Raw genomic sequence first — 25,861 nt, 5'->3', positions numbered from 1 at the left:
AGCCAAGGGCCTCGGCAATAACAAAAAACGCTGTCATTTTTTCCCCGTCTGCCACCTCTGCTGCAGACCTTTTCTCACCCGACAGAGGAGCTGTTGAGGGGAATCAATTGTTTGTTGTTCTTGCAGTCTGAAAAAAAATACCGTCGAGGTTGCCACAACTTGAATGTGCTCGAGCAGAGACCATCAGTGTGAGTCGGAGGGTGCAGAGGGCAGCTCCCACGACTGACACTGTTTATGTGTTTAACACTCGCTGGCCTCACCGCGGCCCGAAACATCTGCTGCAAAGGACAAAATGCTCTTGGTTTTTTTTTTTATTGATGAAGGACTTTTAAAGTATGGTAGCCTGCTAGTGAGAATTCCAGCCCATGTGACCCACTTTGCACCATGAAATGTGATAAAAATGCAGTTATTTATGAGCATGCTTTATTATGCAATAATTATGTAAGGGCTTCGAAACCAAAGGAGCTTCTTCAAAACAACCATTCCCAACAGTGCTCTTGTTTTTCCCCCCTGCTGAGGTACACAGCTTACTTTTAATTTTGTATTGAGGATTTTAATTCAAGCTCGTTTTCGTTGACACTTTCTGCAGGTGAGTTCGGGGAGGTGTACAAAGGTCGCCTGAAGCCTGTCGGGAAGAAAGAAATCCCTGTGGCCATAAAGACCCTGAAGGTTGGCTACTCTGAGAGGCAGAGGAGGGACTTCCTGTCCGAGGCGTCCATCATGGGCCAGTTCGACCAACCAAACATCATCAGACTGGAGGGTGTGGTCACAAAGAGCAGGCCAACCATGATAATCACAGAGTTCATGGAGAACGGAGCGCTCGACTCGTTCCTCAGGGTAAACTGCAAAAAAACAAACCGCACACGCAGACACACGCAGAGGGAGCTACGAAAGGAAGTCATTTATTTGATGCTTTGGGGGGAAAAAGGAAGGTTTTGGACGTGTACCTAAAGTGACACAGCAGCATCTACATCAAAGTTACAATGGGCTAATCATGGTGCAGCAAGGCAAGTCACAAAATTAAAGGCATGATATGAGACGCTGAATGACAATTTAGCAAAATCATGTATATCCTTTGTAAATTTCTAAAATAAGCGTAAAGTCAAACTGTCTCTGGATTGGTTGATATTGACTCTGTGTTCACGTTGGCTTGTTTATGTGTGTTGCACTCAGAGGCTCAAACTTGTTTCAAACATGTTTGTTTTTTTTCTTTGCCCTTTACTGCACGTCATCCTCGCTCTCCTCAGCTATCTTATCAAATGAAGGAAAAAAAAGGCTTAAAAATAACTAAATGAATAAAGAAACGTTTGACACAGCAGTGTAGTCTCAACCGAAGGTAGTTTTTATAACGTCCTTCATATGGTCCTTATCCGCAGGTTGAGTTTGACGGAGTTTACAGAAATGTAAATGTGAGAAGTTTTTTCATGACTCTGACTTCCTCAAGGACTTTTCATAACTTATCAGTATCGAGCATAAAAAGTGTATTCATTGCCTCCAAACTCAAAACAGCTTCAACGCAGAGCAAGGCCACAAAGTGCTTCACAAAACATTAATATAACGATAAACATTCGAATGAGCCAAAACACAGAACGTGTTCAAATCAAATGAGTTCTCACCACTCCAAAGTCAAAAGCAACTTAACCACTGGGTAGGCTGAGGACAGTGTAGACTTGGACACATTAGCCTTCCTGCTTCGTCCCAAAGTGGTGAAATGCATCCAGAGCAACTTGGCAACTGATTTGAGTCATTATATCACTGTGGATTCTGAAGATTTATATTTAAGGTCAATATCACTTGTGATCACATGGCCAAAGAGCCTTTCAACAAAGTGTAAACAGCCTCATAAATACCCAAACTGAATGATGAGCTTTTTAGTAAAGCCATACAAACACAGCAACAAGCGTCCTGCTCCTCCTTTTCTCTCCTCTTTTCCTTCCTTCCTCTTTCCTCCTCATCCTGCCCGTCTGTCGGCTTTTCCTGCCCGTGTATCTGTCCGTCCGTCGCTTTGATCCTGCCCTCCTTTGGAGGCGCTTCTAAAGACAGAGAGAGAAACTCTTTGATGTTTGGTTCTCACAGCGTGACCCCTTTTGACTCAGAAATCCTCCGCTGACTCACACAGACACACAAACGCACACACGCACACACAGACACACACACACACACACACACAGACAATGATCGATCTCACTGGTGTTGCTGTCCTAGGGTGACCATCTTGCAGGCACAGGAGGATCAATGTGTGTGTGTGTGTTTGTGTGTGTGTGTGTGTGTGTGTGTGTGTGTGTGTGTGTGTGTGCGTGCTTGCGTGTGTGTGAGGTTTTGCCTGCAGAGGATTAGGCTCGAGGAGCATCAAAGGCACAGTTTGATGCACAAAGTGAATTAAAAGACACACACACCTTCGACTGCAGCCACGTCAGCCGGGATGTCAGTGATGTTTTATGTGAGCCAGGGAACGTCTGGCCCAAAGGAGGGAGGGTAGAACAGCGAAAAGGCGAGTTGTTTGGGGCTTTTCGAATCCTGTCTCAGACGACAAGCCTCATGAATCTGAAAATATATTGTTCACTTTTAAGGTTTCTGATTTTCAGTGCAGTTTGTTTGAGGAAATTCACGTCATGGTAAATTCAATTATCTCATTGTTTCAAAAAAATTTCCTTCTGATTATCAGACTTAAACTTATGGTGTGGAATCATTGTAGAAACAAGAAGCGTTTTAATCAATTTGTCATTTCCTGTACATATAGATGATAATATTCTATTGAGGTTTCAGTTTATATTGGGGGGGGTTTTTTGTTGTCACTGGTACGGGATTCTCTGATTTCACTGTGGAGCAAACTAAATGTGTGCAGCCGTCGAGTCCAAGACAAGATTTCCCTCCAGGAACAAAAAGTGAATGCTACTGTCCCGTGTCCTATCCTGCAATGTACCGCCATGTCAGTCACTCAGATAGTGCTTAGTATGTCAAACATATTTGGCAGATAAATAATCGTTTTACAGAGGAAGGCTGGATTAAAACTGGGCAAAAAGAATTCTTCATTTCATGGGGACTTGAGAGTAAAGTGAAACGCAGCACCGCTCAAGTGTCTGCGTTAATGTTCTGCATGGTCTGTCAGTGTGGAGAGCATGACTAAGAAACACAAGCGTTTATTTTAAATATGTGTCTGTTAGTGCTGAAAGGTTGTCATGACTTAACTGAGGGTGTCAGTGTGCACTTGAGGAAAGTAGTTTGAAGGACATTTATTTGACCAAAACTCGAGGCAAAGTGTTTTTAAATGGCTTCGCTTCGTCGTCATAGCCACCACCTCGCTGTATCACACTGCCTCTTCTAACTCTGTGCACGCCTTTGTAGTCTGTACTCAAAGACACACACAAAGACGTGATAAGGTCCCACTCTTTCTTTTATGTATTCATCTTGGAATAAATTAAGGAGTCAGAGTAATTGAATTCGACTAATTACAAAATGACTTTGAGTTTGAGGCCTTTCATGCTCGACACGTTGGTACATGAGTGATAAAAATGTACAATACTGAATACTTTTAAAACCAGACAAAGTACCTGAACTTCAGTATAAAATGTAAACACAAAGGGCTTCGGTAGCCCCAGTTAGCATGCGTGCACCACGTACCGAGTCTACAGTCGGCCGAGTTTGAAGCTGACCTGTGGCTCCTTTCTTGAATGTCTCCCCCCTCTCTCTCTCTCTCTCTCTCTCTCTCTCTCTCCAATTTTCCTTAAAATCATCTGTATCACAGTATACCTTACCGTACCATACCACATTTATTTATATAGCACTTTAAATACAACCAACATTGTGCCAAAGTGCTTTACAATATACAAATACAACAATCGTCCAAGATCAATCATACAAGATACAAAGCCACAAAATATCAAATACTCATCATGAAACTGTTGGGAAAGCCAGAGTGTATAAATGAGATTTGAGGCGTGTCTTAAAGACCTGAAGTGTAGGAGCTTGTCTTATACTCAGGGGCAGATTGCTCCAGAGCCTAGGGGCCGCCACAGAAAAGGCCCGGCGGCCTCTGAGCTTCCGGCAAAATCTGAAATTGCTGAATACAGCTGATGGATGTCAGATACTAACACATCTTTCACTTGCTCAATTAAGTAACAAATGTGACAAAGTCTGATAAAGGGAATTGAAAATAATTTCATCACGGTTTTGTTGTTTTGCAGCAAAACGACGGGCAGTTCCCAGTGATCCAGCTGGTTGGCATGCTGAGGGGCATCGCATCTGGAATGAGGTAAACACATTCACACTGACACCTGCTCGAGGAATCCACTGTTATTGGTACGGTGTAAAAGAAACATTTTTGGTTTCTTTAACACCGTACCGTATTTTGTCATACAAACTTAGCTTTTTTAGTTTAACGGAAACAAACTGTGCCACCCTGAGATTACACATCTGGTTGTGTGTTGTAGTCAGACACACATGCACTAATATAAACTGTATTTACTCAAGTAAGTGACCGTGGGATTTACGTACACATCAACACACACACACACTGCATCTTTATTGGCGGTATGGAGCTGTGATAACACACAGTATATAAGCATTAGATCCCACACCTGATGTAGCAAAGGTAGCTAAAAAACGATAACACACGCACACTAAATGTCATTATAGTAGCCCAGGTAGCTGGCATTGGATAACAGCACACAGTAAATCCCGCTGATGTTACAGGTACCTGGCAGAGATGAGTTATGTTCACCGGGACCTGGCAGCTCGAAACATCTTGGTGAACAGTAACTTGGTGTGTAAGGTGTCCGACTTTGGCTTATCACGGTACCTGGAGGAGGACACGTCAGATCCCACCTACACAAGCTCGCTGGTGAGACTCACACACAGGCAACACACACTCACTTACAAAGACAGTTCAAGGCGACAGTACTTCTCGCTGTTGTCAGAGAAGAGTTGTCTACTTCTGCACAGACAGATAATGATTTTTTAAATCGAACCTTTATTCCAAGTAAATTCAACTTTTATATTTCTGTTCACATGCCGTCATTACCTCTCAATATTAAACCTGTTAAAGTAAGTTAAATGAAGACTGTGGTAACACTAATCCAAAGGAGAAATCTCTCGGTAGACGCTTCATGTTTATGATGATGAACAATGGCAGCCAAGATGCCTTCTGGACTGCCTATGGTCGCGTTTTCGTGTTGTGTGATACAGAAGGAAGCACTTTAAGCTGAAAAAATAAAACGTTTTTGACTTCATTTCTTTCTCATCTTCCTTTCTTTATCCGCCGTTCTCTTTCCTCTCTCAGGGTGGTAAAATCCCGGTGCGATGGACGGCTCCGGAGGCAATCGCCTACAGGAAGTTCACGTCAGCTTCAGATGTGTGGAGTTATGGGATTGTCACCTGGGAGGTGATGTCATACGGAGAGAGGCCGTACTGGGACATGAGCAACCAAGACGTGAGTCACAGCGTGTGTGTGTGTGTGTGTGTGTGTGTGTGTGTGTGTGTGTGTGTGTGTGTGTGTGTGTGTGTGTGTGTGTGTGTGTGTGTGTGTGTGTGTGTGTGTGTGTGTGTGTGTGTGTGTGTGTGTGAGAGAGAGATGAAGATGGAGACTTTGCTCTCCTTGTTGTTTGTCACTCTAAAAGATTCTGTACATTTACCCTTTTTTTTGTTTGTTGTACACTCTCTGACGTACGTGTGGGTGAACGAGGATGTGCTTGTTTGTTTCCTTTGCCGTCTCTCTCAGCAGGGTGCCCACATGTCTGGGACACGGAAAGTGGAACATCAATTTAAGTGTCATAGAAATGTTTGTTCCCAGGAACATCGGACCAAAATGCAGTTCTGCTTTCCACCTGATCTTTTGTTCAGGGAATATTTTATTTTGTGGCAACTTTATTTCAAACACCTTCAAAGGATTGACAATTTGCTGCACCTTCCTTTTTTATCTTTGTGCTGGTAACACCATAATGATATTTTTATTCAAGTGCTTTTCAGGCTCTAATGAAGTGCACAGGTCTCTGCTCCTTTATCTTTGTATTTAAACTCATTAAAGACCACTCTCACATCCTTTTTAAAACCAAGGATTCAATTTCACCGTTTAAACCTTAAGGGGCTCACATGCACTACATGAAAAAGGAGGTTCCAGAAGATCGGATTTGTGAATTTTTTATTTTTAGGTTCCTATTCCGAGTAGAAAAGTGATACACAGATTATAGTTACTTTTGGCACTAAACCCCACATCAAAGCACTCAGCGTCCTAATCCAAATTGTTGCTTTCTGAAACCATATATCTCAAAGTGTTGACAGAGAGCAGCCGGGGAACTTCACAAGCCTCCAGTTTGTGTAGAGTGCGTCTTCATAAACATTGCTGACATGCTTCAGTTGGGTTTATCACCTCGAAAAAAAAATATTTGGAGATGGTTTGTCTTATATTTTCACAAGAAAGGGGGAAAGATCCTGTTTGATAGTCAACAAGGAAACACACAGGAGTTTTTCTTAGATTCTTTTAAGGATGTTTTCACATCAGCTTCCTTCATAACTCCATCTATCACACTCTCCTCCCTGCTTCTATCATCCCCCCATTGCGTCTCCTCTCCTCCTCCCTCCCTCACCTTACACTCACCCCTCATTCCCCAATGTCTGATCCAGAGCAATATAAGCGATCTCGGCTGCAATAATGACATGGAGTCAGTATAATGACAGAAATAGTTTTATAATGGCACACAGTGTATAATGATGGGGAAAGTGTGTGTTACCACTACAGCTAACGAGGGTCTGCTGGGTCGTTAACTATGCATGAACCTCACACCTTAAGCTCGCACATACAGCTAAACCACACACATGCTAGAAGCATACTTAAAGGCACACACTCACATGCACCAGATTTCAAAGAACATGAAAGAGCGGTGAAATTGTCAGCGGAGCCACCACAGGTGCCGCGATCGACATGAATTAATCATGAAAGAAACCTGTGAAGTTTTACTACTCTCGCTGCTATTTTGATTGACAGTGGTGGTTAGAGAGAATTTATGCGGCACAAAGCCTGAGAAGTGTGTCGGGGTCAAGTAGAGTTCACCCAGCAGGCAGACAAATCCCAAGCGCTGAAATGTACTGTAGTAGAAGCATAACATTGCCTCAGCTTCCTGTAAGCAGGGCTTACATGTGCACTGACACAGACGTGTAACTTGAGAGGTACAAAAAGTGTCAGAAAAATAAAGTTCAAAGTTTTATTTGAAGGAATCATTCTAATGTGAACAAGAACTTAGCAGCAGCAGCAGCAGCAGCAGCAGCACTAAAACTCCGAACACTGCTCCTTTCCACCTGGAAAGGTTTGCACATTTTTTGAAGATCAATGATCAAAGCAACAAGAGGCAGAAAAAATCCAACTGGGCAAAAGCTGGCAGGTATTACTCCAGAAACAAGCAGAGGTCATAAAACTAAGGCTGTCAGGATAAAAAGGACAAAATGCACAATAACTAATCTGTCTGAGCACTGAGGATGCAGGGCAAGGAACTAGGGAAGGTAATGAGGCATTTAGGAGCAGGTGTGCAGGAGGATGTGCGGGTCAGGTGGTGGGGAATGGACGGAGCGCACTGGGAAAAACTAGACTCACGGTATGAGTATTAAAATGGCAGATGGTTAGTGGCCAGCAGACAAAATACATGAAATCCATGGGGAATCACGCACATGGCAGGAATTAATTGTGAAATAAATAACTTTAATAAAGGAAAGCGTTATTCAGGAAGCCTCCATGAGCCATGTATGTGTCGTATCCAACTTTAAAACAACATATTAAAGGTAGCACAGGACTTTGCTTTCTTGCTGAAACGACCAAAGACATCAGTGCATGTCAACAACCTGTTGCTTGTTAGCTTAGCACAAATACCTCAAAGATTACTAAAGCAGTCACCCAACCAATCATTGAGCTTATAAATGTAGATATGATGATGTTGAGAAACCGAAGAAGAGAAACAATTGTACAATTTCTTGACTGTGTGCAGGGATTTCCTTTGGCCCCTGTGTCACATTGGCTGTATTGAGGGTAGTGAGGTGCGTGATTAGTTGACTATAAATTTCCCCGCCTAGAGGGCTCTCAATAAAAATGATCACAAAAGATAACTTTGAGGCTGGTGGGTAATCATGGGAGTGATTCCCCCCGATAGAGAATTCTCTAAAATCTTTTAATGTCTTCACCATCGCTGGTCATCACCTGAATTACTCGTTGGATTAATTTACTAACCCCGCTCAAGTTTTCTGACAACCCAAGTTCTTCTAACCCATCACTGCTTTCCAGCTCCACTCTGAGGGAGGGCTTCTAAACGGTCTAAATACCATTGGATAACCTCATGTTGGTGAAGCACACTTCTTATCTGTAGGTTAACTCCTGGTCTGTACTGGAGGAACGTATCCGCCATGTTTTATTCCAAAGTATCTTACTGGGCCTCTGAGGAACAAAGGTGAACAAGAACAATGATAGCAATGACGATGATGATGATGATGATGATGATGATGATGACATTATACATTTCACTGTTGTAAGACATCATGTTTGAGTCATGTTACGTTGCATGAATTATCATCCTTATAATAAGACTGTGTGGACATGAAAGACAAAATACTCCAGACACAGTGGGGGGAATAATTTAAGATTAGGATCAGTGTCTTTGATTATTTCTTTTGGGTTTGGCAGTGCATATCTTTCATTAAAAAAGGAGTTCAGAGTTCTGTGATGTTCAAGATAATTTATTATGCACCCAAAAGAATGCCATCGTGTTAAGCACTGTAACGGGGAAAGTGTGAAAATTCCTGCCCTAAAAGTTTTCACAGATTGTGATCACGCTCAATACCTGCGTCTGCATGATGATATCAGGAGCTTCTTTTGTAAAACTACCCGCCCTGACATGAGAGACTGCAGCAGGCGTCAGCGCTGCTTAACAATGAAAATCTTGATCCACTGAGCGACCGCACGCTGCGTCTGGATCAAGTCCTCAAATGAAATTTGAATCCTCTTAACTAATCCACGTTCATGCATATTTTTTTTTTCCGGGGGTTTAAAATACAGCTGAACGAGGCAAGATTCTCCCAAGAAAATACACCTGCCTTATCCGCCCTCAATCACAAAGGAGCTCGAACAGAGGAAAAACACTTTTTCTTCCTTAAACTTGTCTCTGCCAACAAATCAAAACATGCGAGCAAAATTTAAATTGCACCCTAAACAGAAGCGAGAGAGCTGCACTCACCCTGGAATCAGTCTTCCTCTTTCATCCGTTTGATATCCGGAGCATCACAGAGCAGCACCATGCTGTGAGCAATTTACTGAGGTCATATCACAATAACACATTTCTATCACATACCATATTTTCTCTTTATTATCTGTGTCATCCATTGCCTCTAATAGATGTGCGAGATTTCCCACACAAACAGTATGTTTTTGTACCCATTCCTTATCTTGTATTTCCTGTTTGAAATGCTAAATGTGTGTTTTGATACATCAAATGTGTTTTAGAAACTCTGTCGTCTTCTCTTTTGTTGTCAAAATACAGTTGATAACCGAAGCCATGGCAAAAGCAAAATACAAAGATATGCCCAATAAAAAGTTCAAGAATGTGTTAGACTATATTTTAAACGCAAGTATCAGCCAATACTGGCCCTGCTGACAAGCATCAGCTCATCAGCTAATAATGTGGCACACACTCATATAACGTTGATAAGCTAATTTAGATCACTGCTGATTTAGAAGAAGTCATCTGTTGGAACAAACTGATTTGTTATTTATTGTCCAATGTGAAAGAAAAAAAAACATCAGCAGTTTGCCAGGCTCGGCTAAACTGGATTCTGGTCTTTGGATGTGAAAGGGAACGCTTCAACATTGTAGCCTTCTTCATGGTTTGGTCTCATTGTGATTATTTGACTTTTAAGCTAGCCATTGCTTTTCGTCCTTTTTGAAATTCTAAGCTGGTGCTTTGCATTGTGGGATTACAATATGCGTGAGAGGCTGGTACGATGCACACTGTCGATTTTTCCAAGTCAGTACAAACGCGCTGATCATGTGTTCGCACGCTGCATGTTTGGCCAAATCAGAACGTCGAAAACAGCCAGTCTAATGTGCAAGTTCCCCAGGAAGGTGACAGGTTCTTTGCTCATCAGGAGCGATCGACTGCACCGGTGATCTTCTCCCTCAGCTGATGGCTGATGGCAATCAGCTGGGTTGGGAGGTTACATGGAGGGGTTGGGCTTTCCTTGCTTAGTTGATTGCGTTCCTCCAGAGAGTCAACACCAGCAGTTGGCTTTCTGTGTTTTCTCTTTGAATAAAAATCAGATTGGAGTGTGGATATTCTATCTTTCTACTCCCTCCCTGTCCTCTTCTGTTCATTGACTCTCCCTTTTCTTTTCCTTTGCCATTTGGGTCGCTGTGGTCCAGATGTAGTCGGTGGTCTCTCAACCGAAAGGTAGAGGGTCCCAGCTCCTGCAGCTACATGTCTAATGTCTTTTCTCAAATGTTCAACAATAAGTTGCTCCTGCTGCTTCAAAAGCTTATGACAATGTATGAATGGATTAGTTAAAACGATGGACACTTCACATAGCAGCCTCTGCCATCGATAGATAGATAGATAGATAGATAGATAGATAGATAGATAGATAGATAGATAGATAGATAGATAGATAGAACACTTTGAGTAGCCAGAAGACTAGAGAAGACCCTTTACCATTTACCTTTTGGTTAGAACCAGCTATCAAAATCACACTATCCTTTGAATGTGAGAAGTCAGTATGCACAAACCGTATTAAAGATATGCAAAGCTTTTAGAATGTAGTTGAAGTGGCCTGATCTTTCTTTCATTTCAGTCCTTTTCTCGTCTTCTTCAAACAGCATTGTGGCTGCTGGAGGTGTGGGAGGTTACAAAGGGCGCGGTCACACAGGCCGTCCGTACCGTGTCGTCCTCAAGCTCAGTCTGTTCGATTCAAGCTCTGACATCTTCCCTCTCTCACTGGGTCTCAGGTGATAAACGCCATCGAGCAGGACTTCAGGCTGCCGGCTCCCATGGACTGTCCGGTAGTTCTGCACCAGCTGATGCTGGACTGCTGGCAGAAAGACAGAAATGCCCGGCCAAAGTTCCCTGATATAGTCAGCATGTTGGACAAAATGATACGCAACCCTGCATCCCTCAAAGCCGGCATCAACAACATCCCCCAAGGGTGAGGAGAGATACAGACTCATACACACACACACACACACACACACACACACACACATTGTATTAGTCAACGTCCCTGATCCTCTCCTGTTTTATCTTCTGTCCGCAGTCCTTCCCATCATCCTTTGTTAGACCGAGGAGCTCCAGACCTGAGCATGGTGAGCTCTGTGGAGGACTGGCTGGCGGCGCTGAAGATGACCCAGTACAGAGACTCTTTCCTCTGCTCCGGCTTCACGTCTCTGCCGCTCGTCACACAAATCACAGCCGAGTAAGTCTGCCCGTTTTAAAGGGACGGATGTCCAATTTTAAACTTTATCTCGAGCTGTAGGTGTGCATTATTAAATCACCTGGAAGTGTTGCCAGTATTACGCTTCTATGAGTTGAAGCTCACGGCTTCTTCTTCTACTACAAGTCGTGTCCAGTTGAAAAGAATTGAAGTCGGATTTAGCCTTGATTTCTTGGCTCTGCCTCCACTTGTGTTTTAAACTTGCTCCAAGCTTTTCAGAGAATAAAAAAAAAATAGCATCCTTAAATGTGAGTGCAGGAGACGTGACGTGTGAGGATGCATTTTTCATTGTTTTATTTAGCTCTCAGGATGTTTGGTTTTAATATGTATATGTAACAGCTCACATGCAAGGCATCGTGGTACATGAAGGAGTGATTCAGAACACACAAAACACAAACAGAGGAATCTATTGTTATTGGAAATCCACATAAAACGTTGAAAATGTGTGGTAACCACCTCTTGTTTTTGTCTGCCTGCCTCTCGCTGCCTACGTCTCACATTGCTCACCTGCCAAGTCTGAGTCTTCTGAGTCTGGTTCGCTTGGACGACTGGCAGGACGGCTGCTTGGCTGACTGCTGCTCCATGTGTGCGACTGTCTGTCTCTCTGGCTTAATCACTTCCTTCCTCTTTTCATCAGGGTGTTAAATGCAATGAAATTAATTACAGCACGTCAAGAGAAATCCATGAACACATCATGACAAACTCAAATTTGTGACATCAGGAAGATTCTTTTCTAAACTAAACACCAGACTCTTCCTACAAACGCCGGCTCACCCGGCCGTTGGGAGGAGGTGAATTATTGGGAGGGGGATTTTATAGCCGGCGTTGATCTGCCTTTAAAATCTACCATTGTGAGAAATTCTGAAAGCCTGAGCTTAATTTACTCTGCAAGTGTAATCAAGCATTTTGTTTCTCTGTGCGCTGCGCTGTGGATCGGTCAGGCTCTACTATAAAGTAATTCATTTACCCTTATATGGGTAATATATGCATATTTTTGTGTAGAAATAAAGAATGTAAGCCTTTTACATACAGGTCAAATCACTACTTCATTGTATTTCTAACTGTACAGTTTTATTAGGGAACAACTTTTTTTTTTTCCTGCGCTCCGTTTCATCCTTGAAGCAGTTTATCCTTAAAAAAAAGAGCACCTTTGAATATTCAGAGCTATTAACTGGAGACAGAGAATTGCATGAAATAGTGTGTATACCTCTTTCTGAGATGGTGAGTTAAATATATGCTACTACTTTGTCTTTATTTAATCAAAGCAGTGGAAAATATCCATTCCCTTACTCTACCTACGCTGTGCTATTTTGGAGCACTGGAACCATTTTCCTTCCAATCTCTGTGCTAATAATTCATTGGTGTTAAAAACCTACACATAACACCATCTAATATTAGCTGGATTTAATACTGTATCTGACATTTTTCTAAAAATGATGATGGAGCAGCCACATTTCTGTGTTTTTTTTTTCTCCAGAGATCTGCAGAGGATCGGAGTGTCTCTGGCCGGACACCAGAAGAAAATCCTGACCAGTGTTCAGTCAATGAGGCACCACGCTGATGACCAGTCTCCTACTGAGTCTGTGTAACCACACGGGGACAGGTACCACACGAAATGTTTGACGAGTGTTCAGTGTGAACCAGAAGACTGCAGATTTACTCTCATACATGTGAGGACCTCTCTTCATGCTTTTTAATGATATCTGTGGCTGTTTGTGTCAAAGTCACCAGGTCCCTCCTTCACTGAAAACATTAAGCCCCCCCCCCCCCCCCCCGTGTTTATTTAAAGTGAATGCTTCCTTAATGCAAACATAGTGCAAGAGGGGAAGAAACGTAGACATCATTTGTGAATGGAAACAAAAATAGAACAACTTGTATCTGGAGGTTTTCTTTGTGACTTTAACATGGACAACAAAAACCTCCATCTTCTCTCCATGCAAGACTTCCAGCATCAAAATCAACGATACCTTTGACCAACCTGACCGACTGTTTCTTTCATGGACACCATGGTCTGGTGTCTTCGTGAGGAGGAATCCATCAGACATGCTTCTGAGAAGAGGAAACAGACTTTAACTTAAAGGGACGTAAACGGCACCCGAAGACTCAGAGTCTGAAAAGTTTCCTGCTGTCTTTTTTGTTTTGTTTTTGCTGAGATTACTTCGGTGTATTGGTGGAAATGATTTGAGTCCAGACTGGAGTCAAAACTGAAATGGGACTTGTGTGAATCCGTCTTCATATTGAAGAGCCTGTACATACAATACGGGAAGTTTAATTTCCTACTTCCTCTTTTCCTTTCACTTTTAGCCAACAGTGTTGAACAAGGTAATGTCACTGTAGTATTTATGATCTTTCTATCTGCAGACAACAACAAAAAAAGAGCATTCATAGATGTATTTTTTTTGCACTTTCCATGCAGCCATGAAAAGACAAAGTCACCCGTACAAAGAGAGAGAGCAACGCCTGGCCTACTTACAATAATTAATTCAGATGGAGCTCATAATGGATGATGTTTTACAGTCAGCACACATGCCCTCTGAGTAAAGCCAATTACAGAGCAGAAAAACAAAGTCAGATACAGAAATTTTAATCTATAGTGTGTTTGTTCTCCAAGAACGGAAGCAAAAGGACTGAAGATATCGGAGGGGGGGGAAAAAAAGCAAAACTAGCTGAGAGACTGTGGGTATTGAGTCATTACCAGCTGCGGAGACACACCTGTTGTGAGCAGCAGCGAACAGAGAGTCTCAGAAGACAGAAAAGGTACTCTGATCCAATGTTCTTGTGATTTGGCTGCAAATCGTACAGCTGAGAGCCAGCGAGGCATCAAAACAACGCATGAACACACCAGAAATCCAAAGCTCATCCACCGCCCTCGCATGAATCAAAACCATACTTCTGTCAACGCTGTACGAGCAGACGAGGTAGTTGATATCACTCAACAGCGACCGGGCTGAATTCATGTCAGCGTCTGTTTCACACCTATCTGATTTATACTGCTGTGTCAGATTGCAGATGAGTGACATTAAATTACTTATCAACATTTTCATCGGCGCACAGCAACCTTTTCAATAAACGGCCTGTCTGCACACTAATTTCAAGGCGTCAGGAATATGTCTGAAAACGAGATCGAAAAATATGACAGTAAAATAAAAAATGTGCAGAGGGGGTCAGGAGGGAAATTGGCAGCCTTTTCATCATGTTCAGCGCACAAATGAGACTCACCAATCTTCACAAAGTTTGATATCAGGAAGGCCTGATCACACTCTGGGGCTCACTGGTGGAGGAGTATGGGGAGATCTTCATTTATCCTGAGTGCTGAGCAGATTATAAGCTGTGAAACGGCAGCGTCGCTCTGCCTGCTCTCTGGTCATGCGAGTGCACCCACGTCCCGAGGATTGCCAGTGCGTCGCGCTGATTGGGTGTCGAGATATCCGTCCCGCTGCGAGCCCAGCTCAGTGACAGACGTGGCTTATATGTTTGCTTTTGTTTTACTGCTGCATGACTCGACAGACTCTACAGAAGCCTGTGTTTGTGTTCGACTCGCACCGCCGCTCTCCACCGCTGGGACCCTAACTTGTTTATTTATGATTTTTGTGACATTGAGAGGTCCTAAACCATTTTAAATCCTTCCCTTTTTTTTTCTCCTCTTATAATTCTGCTCAGGCAACACGGCTGGAATTGCATTTGCTGCCCGGCAACGATAGCTTATTGAACATTTTTATCAGTAAATATTGAGATCAACTGGGAGCGTGTCGGTGGTTCAGAAGAATAATTTGTTGTACATAGAAGCCTCTAGAAAAACAGCTTCAGTTTGAGAGGATGAGTGTGCCTAAAAGCTCATATTGAACGCCAGACAAAAAAGAAAGTCATACAGAAGTGAAAGCCATCAACACAGCGAGGCTTCTTTCACATTTCCTAACATCCTCTGTGAGTGAAGTGTCTGTCCTCTGCTTCATGTGTTTGTGTCCTTCTGTGTATCAGGGTAAGCTTTCAGACACATTTCACATGTTTCCGTGTCAGTGTTTGTGAAAAGTCATTGAAGGCATAAATGATCCTCATCATGTCTTGGATTTAAACTACGACAGGTTTCGCTTTAGGCTCAGACACACAGCAGAGAGGATTTCTCAGGAATGCAACAGATGTGAGTATTTGTCCACAATGCTGCAAAGAAATGGGAGCATTATAGGTTGAAAATCATGCACTGTATTAAAAGCTTAATCCAAGATGAAGTGCTTTAAGAGTTCAAGGAGAAAACTGTTTTTGATGGCGGTTTTCTGAAGAGCTTATTAAAAGTTAAATCCACCCTAAACCCGGACCCCTAACAGAGAGGAACATGTTACAAAAATAAAAACCCATCTGAGAGTTCTTGGTTTGTGTGTGTGAGCAACAAACAGAGTTAATACACTTTGTGATCAAAGCTAAGTGTCAGGGAGCTTCTACTGTGTGGAGGCAGTTTTAGGTGTAAAACGTTTCTAATCTTAACTTTTGACATCAAGCTTTTATTTTTTATTTTTTATAATAACTGAAAGTGTTCCAATTACCAAAGTTAAAATCTTAGTGACCTTGACCTTTTTGCCATTCTTGGAGCCAATGAAGATGTTTAAAGATGTGCAGTTCTTTGAGTGTCCGCTTGACGCTGCCTTTAAAAACCCTGAAAGTCTGTTAAACAGTCCGTTTTAAGAGCAGGAAAAAAAACAAAAAAAAGTTGTTAGCCTGGTACAAACCATGGGTTTGATGGGAATGGGTTTGCTCGGCCTTTCTTGCAACATGACCTATTGTTTAGGGTGAAAAGGTAGATTCAGAGTGCAGAACAAACACCTCTCGGTGGGAGTGTCACCCACCTGAGGGAGGGGCTACTGCCCTTTGTGATGTAACGAAGGGGGAAATCTCCAAACGGCCTGTTTGAGCACACATTTTCTGAAAAGTGGAGCAGGCTGAAGACAGAGAGGATGGACTTTTCTCATAAGTAGGGGGTTTGTAGACACATGTTACTGTTTTGAAAAAGATGGGAAAGAGTATTCTGCACAATGTCAATGTGTGATCTTTAAGGTTTAGAGATGTGAACAATGGGGGATCTGTCTGACAGCTTTCAGGAGGCGCTCGCCTATATCCACCTCTTTACACTTTTTTTACTGGCAAATAAAGTGTTTCATTTGATTCAACCACATTTCAATCAGTCTCAAAACTTTCCTAGATGCATCTTTTGTAGTTTATGCATCAGATTGCGATCCAAGAGAGCATGAAGAGACGTCGTGTAAATGGGTTGATTGTAATGCAGAAAAAAAGGAAAGAGAAGCGGACTTACTCTTGCAGCATCTGAAATAGTTTCTAACATTGATATACAGTAGAATGGATTTGGGACACGGTTACAGAATCTTTTTTTTCAATACTTTTCAGATATTTGAAGGAGTAGTTTATCATTATGAAGGCTCGTTTCATACTCTACTACTCTGTTGTAACTTGTTGGTCTGGAAAGGTCACAGTGTTCGTTCGCTCATATTCAACACTACCTGACCGGTTTGTGAACATCTCTGCCCACAGTGTCCCCCTTGTCTTTAACATTTCTCTGCAGTGCATTCTGGTCCGCTGGGATTACTGCCAACGGAGACAAGTACGATGACTTTCTCTCCATTCATTGTTGAACGTCCGTACAAATGGCAGCTGCAGACGAAGAGCTCACTTTGTGACTCAGAGGGACTGACACCAAAACCTGACATTTACTGCAGATGTTTCAGATTGCAAACTCCACTGCAGCTGTGCGAGAAATATATCAAAACAATTTCACCTTTTTGGAGCCAATTAACCACTTAAGCAAGAGCAGCACATACAAGTTAACAACAGCAGGTCAATAAATGTGAAGGTGTATCACCAGAAGCTCCTTTTAGTGCTTTCGGGTGGATTGATCTTTAAATTGCAGCGATTTTGTGAAAGCCGGACCGACTCGGTTCCTCTCCTGTTGCTCTGCTGTGGCAGATACTATAGAAGTGGAGCAAGGAGATGAGAGAAGGCGAGCTGAGAGAGAGGGAAAAAAACGCAAAAGGGAATATGTAATAGAGGGGGCAGCAGAGAGAGAGAGGAAGAATAAGAGAAAGAGAGGGGGGAAAGGAAGGGTGGGTGGAGGAGCGAGATGCAGAGCTCGACTTGGTGTTTGAATAAAAATGAGGCCGGGTGTGGAGAGATTACTCTTTCTCTTTTTTTTGTCTCTCGCTCTCTGTCTCTCTCTCTCTTTCGGCTCTCCTCGGCTGTCCTCTTTTCTTCCCCTAAAGCCCAAAAACCCTCTCTGTACTGTACGACTCACTCTGCCTCCAGTCTGCACTTTCACTGACCAGCGGTTTGAAGGCACGCCAGGCGGGGGCTTCTTCTACTTTGAGATGCTCTGTGTTCACGTCCGTTTACACGTGAAATCCTAAACTAAGAATATCGCTCTTACACATGAAAATGATGCTTTGTTTTTCTGCTGGTGTTCAGGAGAGAATGTATCCCAAACTGTGAAAAAAAGCAGCTCTCTTTTTCAAGCATATCTTAAATAGTCTGGCTCTATACACTCTCTGTAAATGCATATAAAGGTTTTCTCCTTTCTTCTTATTTATTTCTTTTCCTATTGCTTGCCATTGTTTTTGATATGTATTTAATGTATATGGTTTACTTAAAAGAAGAAAAACGGCTCAGTAATCAGCTGGAGTCGGCCTTTCTCTGTTTACCTACAATACTGTTATATGTGTTACAGCTCATATAGTCAGAGCATCCCACTGTACTGTATCATAAGACTGTAATATAATGGGGAACGCCTGTGAATCTTTGTGTGTGCGTTAGCGTGAGTGTGTAATATACTGTGTGTGTGTGTGTGTGTGTGTGTGTGCTGTTCAGTGTACAGTAAAATGTTTGTATTATTGTGCGTGTGAGTTTGTAGCTGTTAACTTTCCGAGTCTTACATTTACAATGCACTGTTTGTCAATAAAGATGACAGATCAATCAGAGGGATCGGACTCTGTGATTTAATAACGTGCAGTTAGGCGCGAGTTGACGTTTCTTTACACCAGTGATACAGGTAAGACAAGACAAAGAGGTACGACGTTACAAAATCTGAGCTTTATTTACTCTCTTTACTTCCCTTAAAATTAAAACATGGTTGTTTTTGCAGCTTTGATTCCCCCCCCCCTTACAAAAATATGAAATGATGACACAAAGCGTTGGTGGTGTGTTATGAGATATGGAGGATAAATGAGAAACAGACAGAAACATGCACATTTGGAGTCAGCACATGACAGAACCGTTGGTGATATTGATCGTATTAATGATGATAATGGGGAATGATTTGATATTCTTAGTCTGACAACCGTCACTGTAGACAGCATGAAGCCCTTTCTTTCCACCTGTTCCACAGCGTGATCAATTCTGCAGTGGATTACAGAAGACAACTGCATTCTGAAAAGTAATAAAAAAGGTAATAAAATCCATAATGAGCTCCACTTTTATTCCAGCAGACTGAATTAATCACTCATGGGAGCCCAGAGTCAGTTTCTTAAAGGGTGTTTTTGACTGTTACTCGCTGTTGATGAATGATAAAGTTCACAACCTGAGAAAATGATCTGAATGATGCAGTGAATTCTCCGAAGACGTTTAAAGACGTCGAAAAACTGAGATGACAAAAACATAAAAAAAAACAAAAAATCCCTTCAGAGGTACGGCTCAATGACATCACATAAAAGCTGGATTCACAATAAAGGGAAGTCATTAGCTGTCAGCCTATGGAGTCTGCTGCTGTGTATTATGAGCAGTCAAAGCTTCATGCATTCAAATAAAACAGATTAACAGCACAGGAACTACTGCAGCATGTTCATGAGTACCATGAATACTCGTTTGCTGTGTAAACGGCATAAAGCCGTTAAGTTCTGCTAAGTGACAGCAAATGAGATCTGATTACGTTCAAGTTTGTAATATATATGATAAAATATATCAGGCTACAGCTCCCAATTCAGGTCAGACAATTGTATACAGTTTACCAGCTCTCGTGATGTTGGTAAGGAATTTTACTGTGAGTGAACAAAGTAATTTATTTTACAATCAGTGAAATAAAACTAGAGGAATTGAGCTGTATTTATTGGGAGACCTGATGTTTTAAACGGTGGGCAGTGAAGCACAAATGTCGATTAATATTCCAACCCAAATTGGGGTGTTGGACTTAAACGGATATGAGGTCAGGCTGTTTGAACCACTTCCTATCAGCCATGTGTGTCATTTAACACACAGCATGTCAAACATGTACATTCGGTCTCTGATACAGTAAGAGGGACATTCGACCCCGTTGTTTCTTGGATTTAATTGTGTGCCCCATTGGTTCGCTCTTTAACCTTTAAAAGGGGGGAGTTACACCATGTGAATACACGTCCTGTGTGTTGTGCAGTCTGAGGTGGGAAGAACTGCTTCTCGCCTAAGTTTGCCAACGTCTTCCAGTCTGCCTCGCTGTTTTTTCGCTCTGCCCTCGTAGTGGCGTGACTGGTTAGTCCCTGACCTTCTTGGAAATCTCTGCTGCTGGCCAGTAGGACGAAGGACAAGGAGGAAGGGCCTTTGTTCTGGTCTGCGGACTTTCCAGCACTGCTGCAAGACACCGTACCAACGTGCAATATTTAGTCTTTGTTTGAATTTATATCCGTCATGACAAATTGTCAAAATGAAATGTTAACAGTATAGTGCACTGCATGAAGAATGGGCTCAATGTGCTGACATAATAGAATCAATATGAATGAATGTTTGTGATTGATAGGGATGTAAAAGTAGTTAAAGTTGGAAAATGTTCACTTTTGTGGACAAAAATAAATCTATGTCCCTTCTTAGTCGAAGCAGAGATGCTCACATAGATTTTCAGGTTCTTAGGGCCCACAATGACCTCGCAGTGACTTAAAATCTTTGAGCAACTTGTGTTTACTCAGGTCCCAGGAGGGTCTTAAAGTAGAGCTGAAGAACTCAGAGACACTCGATTTTATTCGTTCCAGCAGTCCACATCCTGCCAGTGAAACAATAACTTTGGATGTGTGTCATAGGAGTCAAGTTCAGCGGAGAGGAACCTTGCTAAGAAAACCTGAGGGGAAAAACACTGCAACACAAGTAGTACATGGGCATGTCCTCCAGTGCTCTGCACATTACTAAACACAAAGATAAGGGACTGGCAGAAAAAGGGAAATAAGTCATTTTAAACCACTGAGCGGGTGAGCACTGGATGGACTGCAGAGTACACTGCACTAGTCTTGAATTTCCCTCGGGATCAATAAAGTATTTATCTACCCATCCATCCATCCATCTATCCATCTGTCCATCCATCCATCTATCCATCTGTCCATCTATCCATCTATCCATCTGTCCATCTATCCATCCATCCATCTGTCCATCCATCCATCCATCCATCTATCCATCCATCCATCCATCCATCCATCCATCCATCTATCCATCCATCCATCCATCTGTCCATCCATCCATCCATCCATCTGTCCATCTATCCATCCATCCATCCATCCATCCATCTATCCATCCATCCATCCATCTGTCCATCCATCCAAAAGTACATTCCAGTCAGATTATTCCAGTTTTGGTAATCCATCTGTCAATCCTCCTCTTATTCCCAAAGACTCCCTGTTAGTGTTAGAACTGATTCAATGATTCACTGTCTTTAAGAGACATCTGGTATAAAGCTCTAAGCTTCACACCTGGATTGTTGACTCGTGTTTAATCTGAGATGTATCTTCTGATAGTCTTTGGGAGTGACTGCCATTTTAAAGGGTTATTCTGCGTCTCGAAAGTTGTTGTACTAGATTGATTTTGGAATTATTCCGCTACAGTGAAGAAGGTAATGTTTTTCTTTACGAGATGAAATCTACAAGTAGATTGCAAATTGCACTCCCAAACAGATATCTGTTTATAATAAAAGCTAAATCGTTGTTAGATGACTCCCCGTATGTTTTAGGATTTTATTACACAACGATTGTGTTCAGCCTCATTTGCTTCTCGTCCCTGAAAATAGTCATGTCTGCAGAAAAGCCTTGGGTGATTATACTTGGACAACAACAACAACATCCATTAGACCTAAAGATCACGCTTATATGTTTTCTAATCTGTCAGTGGAGATTAGGTTGTAGTCTTTGATGCACAGGTTGGGTCTGGTCACTCAAAGTTGAGGCGTAATTCTTTATTGCTTTGGCCCGAGAGCTTTGAAAAGGACCAAACTGAGAAGACAAAACCTCCCAAGGCTTGGATCCAAAACCTAAAACACACATTTGTAGACTTTCTTTCGTGTGATGTCGTCCATTTATTGTCCCATCCTGTTCCTTATTTTATTCTTAATCATTTTATTTCATGTATTGTTTCAAATGTTTTACATCTGTTTCCTCTGTCTTCTCTCTGCAACATTTTAGCAAGTGCTGTCTTGGTTTATCTTCATATTGAAAGCCACATATTGTCTGTGTCTGGCCCTGTGTCGGTTCTGTTTGGTGCCTAATCAGTGTCCTGTTTGGGATTTGTTTATCCAAGCACCATGTGTCTCTTGTTTCTGAAGGTGCTATATTATTCATCAAAAGTAATGCTTCACATATTTGCCCGTTAGGGGAGCCACAGAGGTCTCATTGCCTCCAGAGGGACAAAGGAGGTAAAAGGAGCTCATATCTTATGCATGGTAACTTTCGTCTCGCCCCAACCCTCTGCTTCTCGGGTTAATGGCTTTCAGTCGTCGCACAGCAAAGCCTGCTCAGGCGTGTTAGCGCGGTGCACAACACCGGGCGTTGTGGCATGACTTCATCACCAGCAGAAATAAATGAGTGAAAGAAGGGGGTTAAGAAAGAGAAGATGGAGGAAGGAAGATAAAAATGGAGGGAGAAATGAAAGCGCCTGTGTGTGTCACATACAGTGAGTCATCTTCAGACAACCTCACCAACAAAAATCTGTCTTTTCCTCTCCTCCCCCAACAAGCCCTGCGGATAAATTATTGACTCTCTCTTCTCCAGCACTGGTCCTCTGGTCTGGGGCATTTTACTCTCTGGACTCTGTTCATGGAGATGAGACGATGATGATTCTTGCTTTTTTTCTCTCCGGCTCTGTTTCTGCCTCTTTCGTTCGCTTGTATCTCCCCCTCACAGAACTCTCTGCAGGAAATGATGAATAGTGAACTTTTTTTCTTTTCTTTTTTTTTACTTATCTATTATTGAGCAGCAGTCGGCAGCAGCTATCTCTATCTACTTGGCTGCTAAAATAAATATGACACAGCGCTGAAGAGATTTGCTCAGATCTAAACTTAGACCTCTTGTACTCTAAGCATGCAGAGTTACACACTTAGCTGCGAAGCAAAAACTACGGTGGCCGGTCGGGGCCAACTGATGAAACGGCAAACATTTAGAAAAATGCACAGCATATTAGCAAGTACAGAAACGAACGTTAAGTCAAAAACACACATTAAAGTCAGGGGAAACTCGCAGGATTTTGAAAGTAGCATTCTCTCCGTGCTCCATATTCACCAACCCCCTCTGTGCTCCATCAAAAGCCACGCCCCTCACTTTCATGCACTAGCGCTATTGGTCCAGAAGCCGATTTCAACTCGTGCTGTGAGTGTGGGCTTGTGCATGCATGGGGATAGAGAGCGAGCAGGGAGACAGGGAGGCATGATTGGTTCATAAAACTCGAACAGATGGCAGAAGTTTTAACTCTATGGTAAAACCAAATATGTAACAGTTTAAGAGGAAGCTTCTCACGACAGGCGTTTTGTGGTGGGATGTCCGAACAGGGGGGGGATATAGACATATACACTAGACGCCTCACCGACTGGCCAGAACATTCGCCAGTGTGTCCGCCATCTTATGAGGGTCATTTGTCAAGACTTCAGCAACGATGGTGCATCACTGCAAAATAACGACAATCGACTGCGTGGAATTACCTTCCACAGGTAGGAAAAAGAATTGTTGTTGTTGTTTTTGTTGTGTTTAGCTCATATAACATTAGCTTGCTGTTGATCTTTCTTCAGCTCTGGCAGCAGAAGAATCTGAAGACCTCCCATCCCTGTTCGCCAACATCTACATCTACACATTGCTGAGTGACACAACAGAGGTAGAAATATTCACGTTATTGATCCTTTATTGGATCACATCAAATGCATAAAAGTACAATGATTCATGTTTAATACCATGGCTTTCAAATAGTTTTGAAAGTCGATTTTTCACTCTGATGTTAAGTTACTGTTTTAAACTCAAATTGGACCTCACACAGTTATTTCCACTCTCTTCTGGCTGTTTGGATCCTGTTACCTGCTTGTCCAGCAATTACTTTCAACGAGTTTCCAGCCTTCACTCTCCTGATTAGTTTCAGCATGCTCGCCTGCCTCTTATTAGTCAATTACTGCAGTATATAAACCCTCCAGTGAACATTCACTCCTTCCCTGATTATCTGTCACCTCTGTGCTGTAGTGTTCCTGCCCTCTTTCCCCTGTAGTGTTAACACTGTCAGTTTTGTTTCATTTAGGCCTGTGTCAAATGTCCTTGTTTATTATTTCAACTTAAACTTAGCCTCTTTTTTAATGTTGTGTTTGTAGTCAACAGTGTTTAATATAACTGTTCAGTAGAAAAATGAAAACTGTCACCTCCTTTCATTCTCGGTTCAGAAGAATGATTAAGAGCTACACGTGCAGCGAGAGGCTCTTAACCCAATGGATACAAAAGCTCCCCATCGTCTTTGCAATCTTGTTCTTTTTGAATTTGACAGAAAATAAAGATTTGCTAAAGTTTAAGATTTGTAATCTATACTCCTTTTAGTTGACAGTATATTGCATGTTGACATAGTCAGTTGTTGTTGACATTAATGCGGTCTTGTTTTGTCTTGTTAATTTCTGTCAAATGTTGATGAAAGTTTTTGTGAATTAAACGCGACCTCCTTTTTTAACCAACACCTCTGTCTTTCCCCTCCTTATGTAAACATGTGTGTTGATCATTGTAAAGGTTTGCTTTAGCTGAATACGTTGACTTTCCAAGCCCAGCAGGACTAAATGAAGGGTAACTATGAGGCATAGAGTGTTTTAGTAACACCACTGACTGGATTATGAGACAACCAGACTCACTACAGGAACACACAGGCCAAGGAGCCAAGTCAAGTGATGCAGCTTGCAGGTGAAAAGCAAAGTAGGATCGTACCTCGTGGAGCTGCCATCTGCACTCTACAGAGAGAGGATGAGGAACAGACTCCGGCGTGGCTGGACTTGGCAAAATAAAGTCCTGAACGTTGAATGTCACCGCTGTGGGAACCAGAAGCTGGAGCAGGGGTGTGTGAGGTTGGTCGGGATGGACAACATGGAATGACGAACCAGCTTATGCTGCATTTGATCAAAGTCAAATCTTCCTGTAAACTTCTCTTCATCAACAAGAGAGTAAATGGAACCACTTTCATCGAGAGGGTCAAGACCTGTCCAAACCCAGAACTTGTCTAATCCATGCAGGAACTACAGCTCGTGAATGATTCTGTTGAAGTATCTCATTTAGATGTGAAAGCAGTAAACTGAATTCTGTCATAAAAATATGTGTCTTACATTTCAACATTTCATGATTTTTTTAAAAAAACCAAATAATGAAGTGTTAGGATAAGCATTGATAATAATAAGCAGTATTAGTTGTATTGATAACGATAATAGTTAGAAAGGAAACTCATCCCTTGATTTGATTAACAATATTTGTTAAATAATAATGATTATTCACGCATAATAATTAAAAATAGTTTTAAACAGGCACTACTTCTTTGTCGTCTGTTGCAGTTTGAACCTCTTTGGAGAAACGGGGAAACAAGAAGCGTTAAACCGGTCCAGGAAATTCCAGAAAGAACGAAAACAGAGCTGTAAATTTGCGAGCAGAGTGGCTCTCTGACCACAAATTTACAAGAGCAGCAGCAGCAGGGAGTAAACTCGTAGTCATAAAAAAAGAGTCACAGTTTTATGGCATTCCTGTCTTTTCAAACAGCCACAGTGACGTGACGTATATCCTTTCTTACATCATCAAGTCAGAGCTGTTCTCCTCTGACTCGCTGCAGGGTGCATTCATGTCAAAGAAGAATAAAACCTCCGAAATAGGTTCTGGGCACAATAATGATACACAAACAGTTTCACTGGAAAAGTGATTTGTTTGTTTTTTGGGAGGTCTTCTGGGAGCTCACAAAGAGGAAAACTCGGCCTTGGTTTAAAGAATTAACATTCAGGGGTAATTTCAGAAAGACAAATTTGCTTCGGGGTGGGATATTAATGAATTCAGGAAGTATTGTCTTGCATTCTGACTAGATTTCAGCGAGTTACCAGACCCACATGAAATGAGTACATGTTTCAGCTAATTGCTCAGAGGACACTTGATTTGAGAAATGTGGGATAAAAAAAAACCCTTTGATGCCGAACTCATTAAACTCT

At 42.1% G+C, this 25,861-nt stretch overlaps 1 protein-coding gene across 1 annotated transcript in view; it reads left to right on the top strand.

The window, feature by feature from the left end:
* Nucleotides 1-15,291, top strand: part of LOC306828085 (ephrin type-B receptor 1-like) — an 86,891-nt gene extending 71,600 nt beyond the window's left edge. Inside the window, exons 14-20 of the mRNA XM_079350305.1 lie at nt 590-837; nt 4,185-4,252; nt 4,693-4,840; nt 5,279-5,428; nt 10,970-11,166; nt 11,275-11,433; nt 12,929-15,291. Coding sequence (XP_079206431.1) covers nt 590-837; nt 4,185-4,252; nt 4,693-4,840; nt 5,279-5,428; nt 10,970-11,166; nt 11,275-11,433; nt 12,929-13,040 — 1,082 coding nt within the window. The 3' untranslated portion in view covers nt 13,041-15,291. The remainder of the gene's footprint in view (nt 1-589; nt 838-4,184; nt 4,253-4,692; nt 4,841-5,278; nt 5,429-10,969; nt 11,167-11,274; nt 11,434-12,928) is intronic.
* The last annotated feature ends 10,570 nt before the right edge of the window (nt 15,292-25,861 follow it).

Source organism: Symphodus melops, assembly GCF_947650265.1.
Source record: "Symphodus melops genome assembly, chromosome: 8".
Classification (NCBI taxonomy): Eukaryota; Metazoa; Chordata; class Actinopteri; order Labriformes; family Labridae; genus Symphodus; species Symphodus melops.
The sequence above is the reverse complement of the archived record's forward strand: the minus strand, read 5'-3'. Positions and strand labels throughout refer to the sequence as shown.